The sequence below is a fragment of the Salvia miltiorrhiza genome, chromosome 2, assembly GCF_028751815.1.
Source record: "Salvia miltiorrhiza cultivar Shanhuang (shh) chromosome 2, IMPLAD_Smil_shh, whole genome shotgun sequence".
Lineage (NCBI taxonomy): Eukaryota > Viridiplantae > Streptophyta > Magnoliopsida > Lamiales > Lamiaceae > Salvia > Salvia miltiorrhiza.
In genome coordinates, this window is record NC_080388.1 from 6,351,646 (window position 1) to 6,372,825 (window position 21,180).

The 21,180-nt window shown below is 40.8% G+C and overlaps 1 protein-coding gene across 1 annotated transcript; it reads left to right on the plus strand.

Moving 5' to 3' along the window:
* The first annotated feature begins 269 nt into the window (after nt 1–269).
* Nucleotides 270–3,104, plus strand: LOC131007903 (uncharacterized). The gene has a single exon (XM_057934815.1). The coding sequence runs from the start codon at nt 270–272 to the stop codon at nt 3,102–3,104; it is 2,835 nt and encodes a 944-aa protein (XP_057790798.1).
* Nucleotides 3,105–21,180: the final 18,076 nt, after the last annotated feature.

The following is a 21,180-nucleotide window of genomic DNA, read 5'->3' on the forward strand; positions in this document are numbered from 1 at the left end:
GCTTACCACTAAGACTAAGTTCTTATCGTGAGAAGTAGGAGCGTGTATTGTCCGTACTGGGCTTACACAGGTATTTTGTCCGCACCGCACGACAGGTGTGTGTCACTGAACATCGTCTTAATGTGGACCCGATGGTCAAACCCGTCAAATAGAAAACAAGACACTTCGGCGCGGAGAAGGACGCCGCAATTCGGGAATAGGTCCAGGCCCTCCTAGAAGCAGGACACATTACAGAAATCCAGTATCCCGAGTGGTTATCTAATGCAGTCATGGTAGAAAAGAAAGCCAAAGTGTGGAGAATGTGTGTGGACTATAGAGATCTTAACGCAGCTTGTCCTAAGGATTGTTACCCACTCCCTCGGATAGATCAGCTAGTGGACGCTACTTCAGGGTGTGAACTCCTGTCCATGATGGACGCCTACCAAGGATACCATCAAGTGAAGATGCACCCGGGGGATGTCGCTAGAACTGCCTTCGCAGTGTGCACAGGGGTCTTCGGATGGGAAAGCATGCCCTTCGGCCTCAAGAATGCAGGGGCCACGTACCAGCGTATGATGGACAAGATTTTCAGGACACAGCTAAGGAGAAATATATCGGTGTATGTTGACGATATGCTGGTGCGCAGCATCAAAGCCAGTTCTCACGTGGCTGATCTGGAGGAAACCTTCTCGGTAGTCCGCAAGAACAGACTAATGCTCAACCCCGCCAAATGCACCTTTGGAGTGCAATCAGGAAAGTTCTTGGGTTACAGGGTAACACCAGAGGGAATTGAAGTTAATATCGACAAAGTCAAAGCCATCCTGAACATGACACCACCCAGGAATGTCAAAGAAATTCAAACACTCAATGGTCGGATTACCGCACTGAGTAGGTTCATTTCACGCTCAGCTGAGCGAAGTCTCCCGTTCTTCAAAGTTCTAAGGAAAGGAAGTCGATTCGAATGGAGCAGTGAGTGCCAGAGAGCTTTCGAGGACCTAAAAACCTACCTCACCAAACTACCAGTACTAACAAAGCCTTCTTCAGGAGAACCATTGTACCTATATATCTCTGTGGGAATTGAATCTCTGAGCTCAGTGCTGGTTCGAGAGGAGAACCGGCAACAAAAACCGATATACTTTGTAAGTAAGGTCATCCAGGGTGCAGAGCTACACTATACTGAGGTTGAAAAGACCGCGTACACAATCATGATCACGGCCAGAAGGTTGAGGCCATACTTCTTATCACACAAGGTCATTGTGAGAACAATAATACCATTTAGACAAATCTTAGGGCGACCGGATCTAGCGGGAAAGATGGTGAAATGGGCCATAGAGCTCGGAGAGTACGAGGTCGAGTTTGAGCCGCGCACTACCATTAGAGCGCAGGCACTGGCGGACTTTATTCAAGAAGCAACAAGGTGGCCTATGAGGGGACCGTGGACAGCACAGGTTGATGGGTCGGTCACTAAAGAAGGGTGTGGGGTGGGAATCTACATCACCTCGCCCGAAGGGGAAGTCTACCAATTTGCTATCAAGTTTGAAGATAAGCTATCCAATAACGAAGCCGAATATGAAGCAGTGCTAAGGGCAGCCCACATACTCAGAGAACTCAGAGCCGACAATGCAGTGATTAAAACTGACTCTCAATTGGTGGCGCAACAGTTAACAGGAGGTTACGGGATAAAAGAAGAGAGAATGAAACACTACTTTGACAAAGTCCAGGAGATTGGGAAAAAGTTTGAGAAATTTGAAATACAACAAGTGCCGAGAGAAGAAAACCAACGAGCAGACCTCCTGGCCAGAGTAGCCAGTGCAGTCGAACAAACTTGGAGCGAGGACATTACCTTGGTGTTCGAACCTAAGAGAGCGGTGGTGGCGCAGGTATACAACATTGAAACCAATGATGATTGGAGAACACCCATCATATACTATCTGAAAAATGGTAAACGAATGGAAGAGGATACTTCACGGTATGCCAAATACGAGAATTACTGCCTCATCGACGATCAGCTCTACAAGAGGTCTTTCACACATCCATTTTTGAAATGCCTGGCCCCAGAGGAAGCACAGTTTGCTTTAAAAGAGATCCACCAAGGGTGCTGCGGTAATCACGGTGGACACAGGGATTTGACAAGGAAGATAATCAGAGCAGGATTCTACTGGCCCGGAATCAGCAAAGAATTGAAAGCCTTCGTGCAAAAATGTGAGGCTTGTCAGAAACATGCTCCCAAAATCAACATACCTGGGGAGGGAATGGGGATCATGCATGCTGCGCATCCTTTCGACAAATGGGGAATCGACATTGTGGGTAAATTACCAACTGCTCCGGGAGGCAAGTGCTTCCTCATAGTTGCCGTAGACTACTTCTCTAAGTGGATCGAGGTGGAAGCTGTCACCAAAATCGATGATAACACAGTGGAAAAGTTCATATGGAAGAACATCTGTTGTCGATATGGGGTGCCAAGGATTTTGGTTTCGGACAACGGAACCCAGTTCACGAGCAGGAAGATCGAAGATTTTTGTTCTCGGATGGACATCACACATAAATTTGTGTCAGTAGCCCACCCTCAAGCCAACAGACAGGTAGAATTGGCAAATCGCACCATATGTGAAGGGATCAAGAAGAGACTCGAACGAAGCAGGGGACGATGGGTTGAGGAGCTGGATACAGTGTTATGGGCACTTAGAACCAGCCCGAAAACCGCAACCGGAGAGGCTCCTTTCACTTTGGTATACGGGTCAAACGCTGTGGTACCTGCTGAGGTAAGGCTGGAATCTCATCGGGTTACTACCTATGACACTGCACAGAATGAGGAATTGCGCCGATTGGACTTGGATTTGATTGAGTTACATAGAGAGGAAGCACAAGTAAGAGCGGCAAAATACAAGAGCATTGTTAAGGCTGGTTACGACAAGAAAGTAAAGTTGCGCAGACTTGGGAAGGGAGACTTGGTACTCAAACGGGCAGACGCCTTGAAGCCCGTAGGGAAATTTGAAACTAACTGGGAAGGTCCTTTTGTCATCACGGAAGTCTTGGGAGGAGGAGCTTATCACCTAGCAGACCAAGAAGGGCGGCCTCTTACCAGGTCATGGAACATAAGTAACCTCAAGAAATTTTACGTGTAAGTGCTAAGTCAGTCACTATCATGTAGACCAAACACTCTTTTTCCCACTGGGTTTTAATGAGGTTTGGGCCATGGATATCTTAATAAAATGGATTTCATGGTTTAGGGAAACATATTCTTACTTGCATGACATCTAGACACACACTCACACTGCATCTATATTTCACTAAGGGCCGCGCTGCGGAAATGTACCATCTTGAGGGCCGCGCTGCGGAAGTGTACCATCTTAAGGGCCGCGTTGCGGAAGTGTACCATCTTGAGGGCCGCGCTGCGGAAGTGTACCATCTTGAGGGCCGCGCTGCGGAAGTGTACCATCTTGAGGGCCGCGCTGCGGAAGTGTACCATCTTGAGGGCCGCGCTGCGGAAGTGTACCATCTTGAGGGCCGCGCTGCAGAAGTGTACCATCTTGAGGGCCGCGATGCGGAAGTGTACCATCTTAAGGGCCGCGCTGCGGAAATGTACCATCTTAAGGGCCGCACTGCGGAAATGTACCATCTTAAGGGCCGCGTTGCGGAAGTGTACCATCTTGAGGGCCGCGCTGCGGAAGTGTACCATCTTTGTTCCACCTTAGGGGAGTACCATCTTGAGGGAAACTATTCAAGGGAAACTATCACCAAGGATCTAAAGAAAGAAAATAGCACTATTACTCAAGAAGAAATGCCAGGATATCAAGAAGACGACTACGCAGAACAAAGGGATAGTGGACGCGCAAAAATGGACCTGCGCAGACCAAGGGGATAGTGGACGCGCAGATATGACTGCGCAGACCAAGGGGATAGTGGACGCGCAGATATGACTGCGCAGACCAAGGGGATAGTGGACGCGCAGATATGACTGCGCAGACCAAGGGGATAGTGGACGTGCAGATATGACTGCGCAGAAAACGGGACAACGGATGCTTAAAAGAGGGCTACACAATGGCTGCACAAATGACAGAAAGATAGAGAGCTAAAATCTTAAAACAAAATTCTTCATGGTTGCTTACATACACTTTTCCCAACACATGAGCACTCAACAGAATTCTGATCATATTCATAATTAGTCAGATTTTAACAACGAGCCTTTTACAGAGAAGTAGGAGGTCATATAGACAAGCATAAAATATGGGAATATTACACGATAACAATAAAAATAAAAGAACACCATCCAGAACATTCAAGAGGATCAAATCACACGATTATATAAAATAGGTCCAAAGGAAATCTTACAACAGGAATAAGTCCTCAAAAAAAAAAAAAGAGACAATCTTGTACAAACAAAAGAGACATAAGAGGGATTTGTCAAGTCAAGGTGTTGAGGGGATGAAGAATGATCCACGATGAACTCTTCGACCATCGGCTCCTCAACAAAAGCAGGTTGCGCAACCTCTTCGACCACTGGATCTGACACCACTGGCAGCTGAGACACAACCTCTTCCTGCGCAGCCCCTGATACCACTGCTTCCGCCCCTGCCTGCGCCACTTCTGGGGCGGACCCCTTTCGGCTTGAAGAGACAGGCACGGATTGGGAGGAAGTTGGAGGAGGGTAGACCAAGGTCCCCCCGGGATAATTACCGCGAGGAGAACGCATACGACTGCGCAGCTCATCCAGATAGGGAGACCGAATCACCGGCGCTGCAGGTAAGGTGTCCTTTGTTTCACCTTTAGCAAAGAGCCGAAGGGCTTTATCCAAGACTGGAAGCCACCAACCAGGAGTCGAAGGAGAGGAAGGATCGACGCCCAACAGCCCATTTAAACGGTCGTCATCCACTTGATTCAGCACAGCCTCAAAGTCAAATTTGCTGCGCTGTTCAGGCGTCACTTCCACCTGATCGAGGGCGAGTCGACTGTCTTCCTTCACCAAGAACTGCATAGCAGGCCCCATCAAGCGGAGCATGTCAGGGGAACGACGGAAGGCTTGAAGAGAATCCTCTAACATGTAGCGCAGGAATAACTGACCACGCGCAGTGAGGAAGAACTGTTGGCGGTACTCTTTTATCCCTCGCATGAAAGCTTGACTCTCCTGATCGGCAATCTGCGCTTTCATTTGATTCAACTTCACCCGGCATTCCTCCGACATCTCATGCTTGACAGCCTCAAGCTCTTTCGCTTTCTCCCTGGTTACACGAGAAAACTCAGTGTCGATGGACTCCTTCTCCACCTTCACCTTTGCTAGCTCAGCTTGGGCTTGACGCAGCTGCTCTTGTAGCTTGGAGTTATCAGCCAAAGAGGCCATGAGCTCTTCCTCCTTCTCACGGAGACCAGAGGCAGCCCGGGTCATATGGCGGGAGGCTGACAAACATTTTACTCGCAACTGCACAGACATAATTACAGTTCACGGCATAAAACAAAAATCCACACATAAAAAAAAAAATTAAGAACACACGTAACTTACCTGCTCCACACTAAGGCACATGTCGAAAGCCAGGTCCCCCATGTCCATAGCATCGTACCTGCGCAGGTCGACAGAGGCGATCTGCGATTCCATTTGGGACCGGCACTCCTGACCGGTCAAATCCTTCAAAGCACGAGGGCCTGGAATCTCCACAACGGAGTCAGACCCCTCCCTTGCCTGCGCAGCCTGATGAGGCGCATCATCGAGTAAAGCTTCAAAAGAATCCTTATCCCCGGCATCAGGAGCAGGGACCTTTCTCTTCTTGGACGAGACTACCTGTCGAGTCTTGCGACGCTTACGAGCACCCTCAGCGGAACTCGCATCACCTTCGTCGAGAAGTCGGAGAGGTTGAGCGTCAGCAGCAGACGAACCCGGACGGGGTTGCCCGGGATTAAAAGACTCAGGGGTCACATGCTGCGCCGACCCAGTCTGCGGGGTAGTGTCTCCCCCGACAGCAGGATCGGGGAGGAAACAGAAGGAATCAAGGGCACCATGCTCCTTAGACCTCCACATACCTGCGTAGGAAGAGAAATGATTAAGAAATGCAAAGTACTAACACGCTAAGCAATTCAAACGCTTGGACTATACCGATGGAGGTTTGGGGATAACGGGAGAAGAGGCCAGCGCCGGCCAGAACAGAAGGAGAAGAGACCAGTTGTAAAACATCAAAATCCTTGTTAACAAAGGCTTGGTTTAGGAGATCGATGAGGCTAATTTCTAGGGCATCTAGAGGTTCCCTATTGGGGGGAGAGAAGTGCTTTGTCCGATGCCATTCTACCTCATTAGTACCGGTATAGTCCTCCCAAGTCCCATTCCGCACTTGTACAAAACAATACTTGTCACGAAATTTTTTATCCATAGAGTGAAGGTCACTCAAGAATTTTAAATTCATCTTGGGCTTAGCGGTGAAGTTATAGTGGCAATCGGTCCGCTTGAGGATGTGGGTCTTGTGAAACAACTTCACACTGCGGGGATAATTATTAGCAGCGCAGAGAATATGAAGAATGTGGGCCCTACGGAGAGAGGAATGGGAAAGCTGAAAGAAGGGGATCCCGAACTGCTCGCATAGTTCCACAAGAAAACCTGAAGGGGGTAAACGTAGACCCGCCTTCACCTGAGCGTGCCAGATGGGAATGGTGTCCTCACGCCATTTTCCGTCCGCATCAGGCATATCGCCGGACTCTCGCTGCATCCGGAGTTTCAGTTCCAGATCGTCCGGCTGGATACGTAACGACCCCCGTAATGCCGACATCTGGGCGGCGGTGAGGATAGAACGAGGAAAATGACAGCCCTGGCACGTCATATCTTCCGCCGCATTTATTTGTTGTTGTTTGGCACCCACGGTGGCCATGGCGAACACACGAAAAAAAAAAAAACAAACAAACGCAACAAGACAATCGAGAAAGAACGGGCAAGTCGAGGGGGATAATGGAGGAAGGGAGAGCCTAACCTGATAAGAAGAGTGATAGTCGGAGGGGGAGCCTAACAAAGGAACCGGGGACGAAGGGAGGTCGGAGAAACCAGAAAAGTCTGAGAGAAAGTTCAGAGAAGAAGAAGAAGAAGATGAAGACGATGGGGGGTATTTATAAGAAGGGAATTTGAATCGAGGGAAAGGAGGGAGAATAATCATTAGGGTTGGGAAATGTGAAAGGAAAATGGAAGGTTGGGATTTCACCCCAGAATGGCGGGTAAAAACGGAGGGTCGAGATCTCACCCTCACAAAAGTGGAAGCGTGGAAGGACGTCACAAAGTACTCAAAAACATCAGATCACATTAAATGCGATGGGACAAGGCCTGTACCATGGCAGTCAGCGCAGGCGGTGATAAGAAGCCCTCCTGCGCAGGCTCACTCATTACCTTCCCTGATATCGGCCATTCCTCCATACCTCAAAGCAAACACTTTTCATCTACGAAAATTCACGTGAAAATCTACTTCTTTTCGTAGAATAAGGGGGGGAGTAGCTGATGAGGGATAAGGTCCTCATCAGCGCAGCACACGACCCGTACTCCATATGTTACCAATATGAAATATCTACTGCCTTAATGATTATCGCACAAAATAGAAAAACTAACAGTGCAGGACAAAGAACGGAGATCCCAGTGCCCCTTTGAGAGAGCAGCGCAGTCATCTCCACCCCCTGAAGGAGCAGCGCAGTCATTCCACCCCCTGAAGGAGCAGCGCAGTCATCCCACCCCATGAAGGAGCAGCGCAGTCATCGCCACCCCATGACGGAGCAGCGCAGTCATCCCACCCCATGAAGGAGCAGCGCAGTCATCACCACCCTAAGAGAGGGCGGCGCAGCACCAGCACTCCTTGGAGAAGGCAGCGCAGGCTTCAACACCTAGAGATGCCGGCGCGAGCGAAGAATTCCCAACTACTTTCTGAAGGATGTAAAAGCTGCAAGGCCGTTGGAGCAAGGACAACCACCAGTGACAACGACGCCAAGGACGTACCGAGCACGTGCCATGAAGGAAAAGACAATCTTACCCTCTCCTCTTCATCTCTTATAAATAGCATGTCTGTAATAGTAGAAGGGACCGATCTTTTCTCCCAAGTTTTACATGTATGCTTTGATATTTGTAAAGAACTATTCCATTGAAGAGTAAAAGAAACATCCGTCCGTCTATTTCCTTCAGGTTCCGATCTACTATCAACCTTCTAGTTTAGGTGTTGGTGATTCAGTGCCTCACCACCTTGCTTCCAAGACTTCCGGTGTCAGCTGTTAAAAAAGATCGTATATGACAAACATGATTTTCGTACCTTATTTTCGCATGAATTGTTGTCATTTTCTCCCATCAATTGATTGTTAATATGTGTTTGTACCCCAATTTTGAGTTTTATTGAGATTTGATGCTTGGAATAGGTTTTGAGTGATTTCAAGGAAAATTAAGGATCAATTGGAGGATTGTGAAGACATGAGATTGAAGTACGTCTCGAAAGATATCAGTGAGTGCGAATGACGCCGGAATCAGAGCTCGGATGAGACAGAACAGAGCCGACAAAGCCGGCTGCGCAGGACCCCACGGTCGCGACAGCCTGCTGCACCGACCGCGGTCCAACCCGCAGCAGCAGTGGTGACCGCGGCTTCGTGCGCCCGGAGTACAGAACATTTTTGGCACCGACCCGCGGCCGCGGGCCCTGACCACGGTCTCCTTCCCTTCCGATCGCGGGGAAAAGGCAGGCTTCCACCCCAAGTGGGCCCAGACACGATTTCAGCCCCCAAATACCCCTCCCCCCTACTTTTATAGCTTTGAACACACACGCCCAATTCCATCTCCCTCAATCCTCCACACCAAACTCTAACCTCCATTAATACTCACACCTACCATTTTGAAGAAACATTGAAGATGAGAGAAGGAATGAAGCAACCTTGAAATAGGATTTGTCACTTTACTCTCTCTTTCATTTTATGTATCCCTTTGATCTTAGTATGTTGTTTGTGAACATGGTAGGCTAAAATCGCCCTTTGATTTGGGGATTAGGCTATATGGATGATGTAATTATTGCTCAATATATGTCTTGGATTATTATGCCTTTGTCATTATCTTTTCAAGCCTTAGGTTTATCTCTTGTATGAATGGTTGACCACCTTTGCGTTTCTTATTTGTAATTTGAATCGGGAGAGGATGATTACAATAGATTAGGTGCTTGAAACATATCGACTCAATAAACCGGGAGGTTGAGAGTGGAGTGAGAGTTTTTCGATCCTTTGTGCTTTTAGGAGTTATAGGTTAGAAGTTAACCATAGACGATAATCTATCGTTTTAGTCATCGGAGAGGGGGCTAGAACTAGTTGGGAGATCATTCTAGATAATAGGTAATATCAAGACTAATATTGAGCTCATTTGAAGTCCATTGTGAATCCATTGATGCCTAGTCCCTAAATGACCTTTATCACATGATTAATCCACTTGTTTGTTTGATCTTATTTGTCTTTTCTCTTGTTAGGTAATTAATTAGATAATCAAACCAATCACCTTATTGTTTAGTCTAAATAGCCCTAGTACAATGAATGAGGATAATCGCTAGAATTTAACCACTAATCCTTATGGAATACGACCTTGCTTTCTTATATTGCAACTACACCGTACACTTGCGGCGTAGAAAAAATAATTTGCGAACAGTATATCCTAGTCCTCAGAGCATCATAAGCAGCAACGAGAAGAAGACAATTGACTTTACTGATTCAAACTACAAACTTGTAGTTTACTTTACTGATTTCCTTTTAACACTAACACCTATCTTTTAAAAAAAGGTGAAGAGTTTGGAAGGGTGGGTTTCCAACTAATGAGCACACTATTACAATAAGAACAAGGGTATAGAAGTATGCTCAAGTCTATGCTTAGGATACAAAGATTGATCACCTAGAACTAAGTGTATGTTTGTATGCTAGATCTGGAAGAACTTATCTTGTAATCCAAAAACAAGCTTGTAAACACTCTGAGATTCACTTCTTCAAAATACGTTGTGTAATTGAGAATGTAATGTTGAATTTTTGATCTTGAGAATTCAAATTGGTAGCGTTTGTCAATAGTCTTTCTGTTGGGCTACTACGGAGAATTTATAGACTGAAGCTTGAATAGTTCCGTTGGAGAGAACATCTTCAAATCTGCGGTGGTTGGCATAAAAAATATTCCCTTTGACCCAAGGTAAGGTTGTGTCAAAATAATATTTTATAAACATAAAATGCACGCTCTCTAACGACTGAGTTGCTATCTACAAGATACATATTTGACATTCAATCATTAGTTTATCAGTTTTAGTAGTAAATCAAATCTTTATTAATTTTTCCAACACATATTACTTAGGGGTTTTTGCAAAAAAAAATAATAATAATTTCGAATTTGCAATTTTAACGTGGCTTTTGAAGTGTGACAAATTAAATAACCACCTTTTCAATTTTTACAATTTCGTCCCCGCAATTTTTTTCAATCGCTGGAGTGATGAGCTAGAGGTTACGTGGCATACTAAAAACGACGTCGTATTAATGTTTTTGCCTAAACGATGTCGTTCTTTTCGATTTCAATAATTAAAATTTTCCAAATCTTGCAACTACACCCTAATTCCATTGTCTTTCTTCTTTTCACCAATTCCAATCGCACCTTATTGTTCAAACACGCATAGCAAAGCCATGTCAACAAACTACAACAGTTCACACAGCACAACGAGGTCTCATTCATGGGCGTCAGATTCTAGCTCGATTCCACGGCCAATTTGCCCGGACCACAAAATAGAGATTGAGTTCGAGACTTCGAACACGGTGGATAACCTATTCCTACGCTACTTTAGATGTCGACATAATAAGGTATTTCTCAGCGTGAGTTTAGCTTTTAATTTCATTATTTATGATTCTCCTTAAGCTGCAATTCACACCTATCATTGTTTTTGTAGGATTGGGTTTTTGTGAATTAAAATCTTAATGTTTCTGCAATGATAGTGTAGATATTTCCAGTGGAGCAATCCATCATTGAGTGAATATTACAAGCTTTGTATTCAAAGATTGAAGGAACAACGGGATCGGGAAAATGAATCGTTGCAATTTCAAGAACGTATGCTAAACTGAACATCTCAAGAATTAAATTCTAAAACTGCCGAGATTGAAGAGCTGAAGAAAATGAAAGGTGAAGAACATGATTTAGTTGATTATTTAATTTCAAAAAAATGTAAAATTGCAAACGAAGACACGTAAGTTAACTACGGAAAAAAATGCAGTTGAGCAGAAGGTGGTTATTATACTGTGGGCAGTGGTTGTCCTCGGTTTGTTATTTTGTACTTATATGTTTTGTCAAGTGGAGGTTGGTAGTGTTAGAATGTTGATGTAGTTAGATTAGTGTGTTTTTGTTTATTCGTGTGTATTATATTTCATGACTTATTGAATATCAGACAAAGTTAACTTTGCTATGGACCTTTAATCAGATAATTTGCAGCATAATCTCTCTCATTGATGAGGTTGCTGCCTATGAAAGTGGTCTTGGATGACTAAATAAAATAAAGAATCACCATCTGCTTTTCTTGCTCCAGATAATAAAAGTATTATGGAATTTTGGGCAATGGAATCTGGACAGCATAACTTTTCTTACATATCTAGTCTTGCTTTAGACCATCTACATAAATCGGTAGTTCCGGATTTATTATTAGAATCTTTAGGCTATGCATTTTTAGAATATTGAAAGGAGTAAATGAAAAACCTACAAACTCGCCTTCAAAGTCGATTCAGAAATGCCAAGTAAATTTCAACTTATGCAGATGTATCAAATTCAGCTAAAGAAACAACATATGCAGATGTATCAAATCCAACCAAATAAATAGAAAATGCCAATACGTCACTTCTGATCAGCACTTGAAGCAAACATATATGTAATTCATCAACTAGAAAATGACAGAATAAATCAAATCAGATCACAATATATGAAATTAAGTAATCTCGAAATTCCATAAATTAATTCATATAGCAATACATGAATTTAATTCTTATTGAAATTCCATCATAATCGAAATCAGAGAACAAACATCAATTTCAAAATCGATCGATGGACTTGCAAAATTAGTACCATGTCATTGTTTCATGGTTGGATTACAAAAAAAGCACTATGTCCTGCTATTCAAAAAATATTGTCCTACTCTTCATACAATCGAAATAATATCATCAATTGCAGCTCTCTGTGTTTCCTCCGTATTTCCTCGACAAGCACTCCCTCTTGCAATTCCACTACCAGTGACACGATCACGATCACGACCACGGCCGCGACTTTGACTACATCCTCAGTCTGATGAGGCATTACTAGTTGCACTAACTTGTGTACTGAATTTATTTGTCATAGAGCTCTGAAACAATACCAAATATATATGTATGTAAATATTACATTTAATTACAGTTCATAATGAAACTAAACTTTTAATGTTAGAATCTTACCCTCACGTAAGCATTACCAGAATCACCAACAAACACACCCATCCCATGTCTTGCCTGTACAAAAATAGGTCCAATTATCCATTTAAAACTGAAAGAATTTAGTGCCCCAAATTACCACAAGTAAAAACTGTGAATTCGTAAGAGTAATGTTGATAGGAATGTTATCAACAGAATGTTAATAACATTGAAACCAACATGCAGCGGAAATTAAAGAACACACAGGAATACTTTTTCACGAATTATATCACTATAATCCGCGAGTGCCTCAAGGCTAAAAACACTATGATCATCAACAATACAGAGTACAGATTTGAGATCTCTTGGAGATCTATCTTTACAGAATAGCTGCCTAAGATAAATCAACCTATCTACTCGCTGCACTAGAATGTTGAATCAACACAGAACCAAAACACCATGCTACGCTCCAATGGCCTTGTACTTCAATTCTTTCCCTTGACATCCCGTCAATACAAAGTGAGACTTTACAGATTAGCTGCCTAAGCCCCCTTTGTCAAAGCAATCCTTGAAGAACCGGTATCATGTTTGCAGCAGGAATGTTGAAACAACACAGCCGAGTGACTCGAACAAAATAGTCTGCTACGCTCCGATGTCCTCGATCTTCAACCCTTACCCTTGACCTCCCGTCAATACAGAGTGAGCCTTTACAGAAGGGCTGCCTAAGACTCCTCCGTCAAAGCAAGTTTTGAAGAACTGGTGTCATGTTTGCAGCAAGACAAAATGACGAGTTGGTTGTGAGCGAATGTTAGGTCGGTGAAAACGCACTCCCAAAACGTAAGGATGAATGAGGCTTCTTGCTGCTTTTATAGACCTTCATGTCGTGGTTAGTTTCCTCCACTTCCCACTTCCAGAAGCTTCCAATAACCGCTGCAATCCACCTCCAAAAACTGCAGTCGACCAGTCTGGAATGTTGGTTGAGAGATCATGGGTCCTGAAAAATAGGAACTAACAGCCCACCACTTTGGACCATGATAAACCACCTTTCCACTTATTAAAAACGTGGTCAACAAGCATAAAACCTTTATTCCACAACCAAAGAATAATAAAACGTGAAAGGAAGGTAAAGATTAAATATATACAATTACCAATAGAGAGTCAAAGTATGTAGTCAAGGCAAACTCCGGAATGTTGGTTGAAACCCAGAAATGTTGACACCATGAATGTTATCAATATTCCACCCAACATTGAAAACACGAATGTTATCAACATTGGTCCCAACATTGTCAGAGTCAACATTGACTCTAACAAAAACTAAAATCTCTATAACACTCATATACTTGTGCTCTTTCTCTGAATATATTAGATCCTTGATCTCTAGAAGCTATCTTTCTTGGCCTTCCACGTTTCTCCTATAAATCAAATTAGCAACTAGGATTTGGACCATGAAGTAAAAATGAATATTTGACAATTTAGCACTCACAAGTTTTGGTGGTTTTAACTTGTGGATATTTGCATGATCACTAATTTATTAGCAATAAAAATACCGCAACTAACACGGTGTAATCGTATCATAAACATCAATCGAGTATCGTATCCATAGGGACTGACACAACGAAACAACTCTAGCTATCTCCTAAACAGACTATAACAGTAGTCAGGCAACAGAAAGTAAGAAGGTTTGATTAACACTAAACTCAACTAGTAACAAATAAAAGCACGTAGAAAACTCAAATATAAAAGACAACTGATCCTAGGGTAGTAAATTCATTAACTAAATCTACGCAATTAATCTATCAATCCTATGTACCAGTTTAATCCAGTTATGATGAGAGATCACTTAATTAATCAATCACTCTCGCTAGAGCAGCAACGATTGTAGATTAGTAAATTCTCTATCTCCGTTAGGTCTCAAGAAAATCTACTAACTCCCAATAGCTCCTAAGAATAGCTCCCTATGATCCACCTATCTCCGCTAGGTCTCAATGTTAAAATCATATCATACATTCCTGAATCCGCTAAACAGTTATCTCCGCTAGGTCTCAAACCGAATAGCTAAATATGCAAACTATTGATCAGATAATTCACAAGAATTCAAGCACCAGGAATTATGAATCATAAACTGGAAGGCACAAAGGTATTAACAAATAAATCACATAAATTCAATCAACTATTTACAAACCCTAGAATCAGCTAAACGAAACTAGCCAGACATAATAAAATAAAGCATAAACATAATTAAAAAGAAAGCAATTGAAAGAACTAAATTAAATAAAATTGAAAGAATGATTGTAGCAGCTTGAATCTTTAATCTTGATCCGAGCCTTGAAACCTGGAAAATAAATGTAAAGCTAAATCTATAATGCTAGAATGTAATGCGTGGAACCCTAGATAGGTCAAAAGATGACCTATTTAAAGTGTCAGGGTAAAATACAGTGTTTGAAGCCCAAAAAAACTCCAAAAATGCGCAAAACTAAAAAATCCCGGTAGATGGCGACCTGCCCGGCGACCCATCCGGCGGTCGCCAGCTCAAGCACAAAAACCCTTCATCACGCGGTGATCGCCGCTCATCTTCCAACGTTCCAGAAGGCTCTGCGACCCAGGCGGCGGTCGCCGGGCAGATCGCCGGAAATCCTTCTTCGGGCGGTGGTCAACGGCGTTTGACCGCCGGGTTCTGACTACTGCACGTGATATTTTTGTTTTGATCATAACTTTCTCGTACGAACTTTGATTTATGATCCGTTTGCGGTCAAGAACTCGTATCGAGACGAACTGCAATTTGTATTTCAGACAAGTTTTCCAAATTCGAACTCAATAAACTTGAAATTTCCTTCAAAGTTCGAGTCAGAATCATGTTTCACAAGATAAAGCAATATAAGCACAAAACAATCATCCAACACTCAATTTCCTATAAAATTATCATCATATGAACATTAAAAACCATGGAAACATGAGTGTTATCATTGCATGTCCTTTTATTGTGGCATTCTCCTTGATAGTTTTGGTATGTCATTGTTAGGCCTAGTCGCGGTAACTTTAAGCGGCCCTCACAATCCTTCTCTTCAATGCTCTTTTTTTTGTTCTTTTTAGGCTTGCCAGGCATGACTTTATGATGTGGCAGTTTAACAGGTGTTCTATCGACAACATGCCACATTTTGTACCCATTTAGAGGAGTGATTCTATGTGAATAAGCCATCTTGTACCTTTCCAATGTGTAACAATTTGCCACATAGTTCTGAAGATATTCCTTGAGAAATGTAATTGCAGAACAAACATGGATGCATGGGATGCCAGTCAATATCCCAAATCCTGCAACTATAAGTTTTGCATCCAATGTCTACTATAAACTGATCATACATATGTTGCACTTGAAATTTTTGATGCAATGTAGGCATACAGTTACACAACCTGCTGCTATACTTGAGCTTCTCTAACTTGTCATGAATTGCGGGGCATAACCCTGCAGTAGAGTCTTCAACTTCCATGTGTTTTGTGTACTGTCTTGACATCAACTGACCTCTAATTTCTTCAAGCATATCGTGCCTTTAGGATATAATCGTTGAAGGTCTCTAATATGTTGTTGTCAATCATATCACAGCGACACCTTATTGAAATGAAACCCTTGCAGAATCTCACTGGCTCTCTATCAATGAAATTATCATGTGCAACTATGTTGATAGCTTTCATATCATCCAATGGAAACTTGTATTGATACTGTCGATGATGTCATCTTCCAATAGTTCAATCTCCAGGTTGGGCCTTTTTAAAAAATGTTCCAAATACTTAGTTGCAATCCATTATGTTGTCACTTGCTTATTATTCATTTGTCTTGTGCAACCATCCTTAATGTCAGTTACCATTTTCACAACAAACTTCAAGTCACTTCTCATGAGGCTTGCATATATTTTCCATCCACATTCAGGAATACATTTTGCTCCAATTTGATGTCGATTGCTCCTTGTGAAGCTTATAGGATGGTCATTCATCAGTGAATACTTTCAGGTTGCGGCCTTGCACTGGGCAGCATCTACAAAGCTTATACCAAGCTTGAACTTCAATTCTTTATGATCGCAAAGAGGATCGTATTGTAGTCGTAACATCTTCTTCCTCTTTCCAGTTTGTTCATCGATGCTCATGTCACTTCCACTAGATATTGAATTCAATTCTCCATCACTGGTGTCGTAATCAGAGACAAATTCAACGGGTTGCACGTCAGCCTCGTCAATACCCTTGACTTTTTTTCTTCTTTTTACCCTACTATCCTTTCTAACTTGTATGTATTATTCATCACGTGATGCAAGTTCATTGTCATCCAAACCATTTGATTCATTGTCACCATTTTGGGCATCGTCATCAAAGCCTCCATCACCATAAAAATAAGTGTCAATGAACTTATAAAGTCCATCGTCTGAACTCAGCATAGCTTTACCATCCATAGTCACACCATTTTCTCTCTCAATGCCCATTGACAGATTTACTTCATCACTTTTGACAACCTCAACATCTACGTATATACTTATATATTTTTTCATTAGAGAGAAAAGCTCCAACACCTCATTATCATCTTTAATTATCTTATAACAATGATTAATGGTATCTCTAAACCTTAATGAATTCCATGACACATAACCCGATTTTTGCACATCCTCAACCAAATCTAAGTACCCAAACCTATCCACATCTATATCGTGCTTGCTTGTGATACGACCACCAACATATTCATCAAATCTTTGTGCTATAACAAATTAACCCCCATGATGAAAATACACATAATACCACAAACAAAATAGATGTATAAAACCTTAAATTAATTTTATATTCTAGGCCCACAACAAATTGCTGACAAACAAACATAATATTGTTTAAAAAATTGAAGGGGACCTACTTGGTAGACATATGTTTGCTTCCGGAACAGAACAGGACCACTTCGCTTCGTCTTTAGTTTTGGATTTCAAAAGTAAACTCACCGTCAACCTCAAGCTTAATCACTTCATGTGAACAATGACATGAGTGAAATAGAATATTACCATGCATTTGATTTAGATATTGGAATGGGAGAATGTGAGATAAAATGGGTGGAGTTCTTACAGCAAAATGGAAGAAGCTATAGACCTTTTGTTTGTTTTTTATTTTTTTTTCAGCAAAGTGGTGTTTGATTTTGACGGCAAAAAAGTTTTCATTCGAAAGAAATAGGTTTTTGCGCTTTTAATTATGTCAATATTTATTAAACACATATTTTAATCTTACTCAGCAATTTATTACGTGGCGCAAATAATTCATATAAGCTTCAACTCAACAATTCGATGATCCAAAAAAATTGAAAGATGAAATTATAAAAATTAAAAAGTTATGATTTAATTTAACATATTTCAAAAGTCATGTGAAATTATAAATTCAAAATTATTTGTGATTTTTTTTTTTTGTAAAAACCCCTATTACTTAATGACTGCTGAAAATGACGAAGTAGCCATTGTTTGAGTCAGTTTAGTGGCGTCAACTTTTAGGTTGATACCATTAAAATCTTCTTTAATAAAATATACTAGTTTAGACACCAGCAATCAATTATTGTCAATTAATCATAGCTACGATATGTAAATTAGTAAGCGAAAATTCGTGATATGTAAAGTCAATATAAATCTCTGATCGGTTCATTGCATCTTATAGTTCTAATCAATATTGGGTGACGTCAAATTTAGATATATACATTTTCCAACATCTCATCGTCATTCATTAATCTGTTAGTATACATAAAAATATATAAAAGAAATGACTAATGAGCACAAACGAATAGTGACATTGCCAGTCTGCCAGGCATCATTAGGAAACACACTGCAAAAATAAAAATAAAAATAAAAATAAAAATAAAAATAAAATTTGATAATTTGTAATTTATCAGCATTATGGTACCGGTGGTTTTTAATAAAATTCCTTTTTCCTATCAAAAAAAAAAAAGCAAAAGGAAATGTTGACGTGGTCTGGGATATGTATCCACCAACACTGGAGACTTTGTTACTATTTTAATTTGAGTTGGACGACCTAATTATGCTTTAATTAACTAAACTAGGAGTATTTTTTTTCTTTATCGTGGGAATCCAACTAACCAAAAGTTATTTGTTTAAAAGAAAGACTAAAAGTTAGTATTTCTTTATTATTTTATTTGACACAACCAATACTCCTTTCGATCCTAAAAAATTTACCTCAATTTACTTGTTTTTAATTTTTATACATGACTCAATCATGAACTTTATAATTTGAGTTGGACGACCTAATTATGTTTTAATTAACTAATGTTTTTTTTTTCTTTATTTTGGAAATAGACCAACTAACTAAAAGTTATTTGTTGAAATAAAAAAAAGACTAAAATTTAGTATTTACTTATTATTTTATTTGACACAAATTAAGTACTTCTTTTGGCTCCAAAAAATTTAACTCAAATTTACTTAATTTATATTTTTATACATAACTCTATCATCAACTTTATTATAATATTTTAAATATTATTTTTGTATATGACTTTGTCATCAAATAATTTTTTTATTAATTTTTATTAAAATTCGTGAATTTTTTTTTGAGGTCAGCTTTTGGAAAGAGGGAGTAGTTGTTGTTTTTTTTTTTTTTTTTTTTTTTTTGAGGAAAAAGTAGATATCATAAAACTCAACCAAAAAGAGTTTACATCCCAAGGAAAAGTAGAAGAAAAAATAAAACAAGAACGAGCATTAAGAACAAGTTTAACCACTCAATCAGCATCAGAATTGCTAACTCGTGAAGCCCAACTAAACTCCACATGCCGAAAGGAATCAAAGCAGGCATAGATCTCAGAGGGAGTAGTTATTAGTTCCCTAAGACATAACTAATGATTAACTAATGCAGCGTGAATGCAAAGTTATTAAATAATTATTCTACCATTGTACTCCCTCCGTCCCATGAAGCAAGACCTAGTTCTTTTCGGCACAGGAATTGAGAAATTGGTATTTTGTGTGTAAGTGTGGTAGGTGAAAAAGTGAAAAGGTGAATAAAGAATAAATTTTTTGCTATTTTTAAATACTGGTCTTGTTTCGTGGGACAAATCAAAAAGAAAACTTGGTCTTGATTCATGGGACGGAGCGAGTATATTAATGCTAAACGCACATAATATGTGCGCACATAATTGGATTTTTTTGTCAATCTACATATTTTTATTAATTACGGAATTAATTTTATTTTATTTGAATTTACATTTTACCTAATTATCCATGGTAATTATTAAGGAAATGATTTCTCATAATATTTCCTTAATAATTCAAAGTCTTATACGAACTGAATCTCAAGGAAATGAGCTTAGAATCTATTTTTTTAATGGACAATATATTTCGGTATTTATAGAATGCAGATGGAGTCAACATTTGTGGGGGATGTGGCAATATGCAACAATAATATTCACACAAAATTTCTCTAATTTCTTATTTTATTTGCATTTATTTGTTCACAAGACAATGAAAAAAAAATGAATACACAAAAGAGCCGCAGTGAATTTTTTGGGATGGTGGTGGATTGTTTCTAGAGAGTGGGGGGAGGGGATTAATTTTAGAGCCGGATGATTGATTTATTTTGAGGCGTTTTGAGGCGGTGTTTAGTTTCATTCTTTTGTTTCTGAATTTGCTTTGATTAAATTCTTTTTTTTTTAATTAATTGATTTAATTTTATTATATATCTATTTTATAATACGATTAGGCCTTAGCCTATGTGGCATGCTTCAAATCCCAACTTTTCAATCCCTTAGCCTACGTTAATCTAACACACAATTCGGCTTTCTCAATCACTCCCAATTCACCCAGCCCTGTTTTCTGCCCTCAGTCATGATAATACTTCCCGCTCCTGTATTCCTAATCCCGCTCCGTGATTTTTGTTTCGGATGGTAGAGATTTAGAGTGTGCAGATAAGTTAATTGAGAGAGATTCAGTGTTTCTACTTCATCCTTACCAATCTATTCCCCTAAAAATTCTCTCAATCTCACAGACGTTTCACAACAATCAAGTCAGGAAACCACTCTAAAATATGGTTTGAAAAGTTTATTTTTTACTACAATCAAGTCAGATACAAGCTTAATTTGAGAGAAATTTTCGTCGTCGTCGTCGTTGCCGTATCAAAGCTATCCATCAAAGTAATTGTTCTTCTCTCTATTGTGTTTTTATTTTTCTTTTATTTAAAGATCTATGATATGGTATTGCTCACCAATTGTTTGATAAAATGCCTAAGAATATAAGTAGGATTTTATATTGAATTCTCAGTCACACACAAGGAGCTTGACTTCTCTCATTTGCTGGTACTAATTTCTCACTAATGGTATTTTGTTTGAAGAATGTTGGCATCTGCTATCAAGCGTGTTGTGATTGTTGCATGGAAGCAATATGATTTATCAACTCTGATGAGGGGTGAAATATGCAAGGTCCTAAGATCAGGACACGTGGCTTGGCTTGGAATACCAAAGTGGAATACCAAAGATGAGCAGCAGGGAGCAAAGAAGCCGTGAGAAATAGGCAGAGGGAAAAGTCCAGAGCAGAGCTAACCAGAGCAGAGTTGCCAGAGCAGAGCTTCCAGAGCAGAGCTGCCAGAGCCAGAGCTAACCAGAGCAGAGCTTCCAGAGTAGAGGGCCAGAGCCAAGTTGCCAGAGCAGAGCTGCCAGAGCAGAGATGCCAGAGCCAGAGCTAACCAGTGCAGAGTTGCCAGAGCAAAGCTTCCAGAGCAGCGCTGCCAGAGCTAGAGCTAACCAGAGCAGGCTTACGAATCAACCGTAGATCTTGATGATCTAAGGGCTGAAAATGATTCTTATTTTATATCTTAAGAAGTGTACTTATT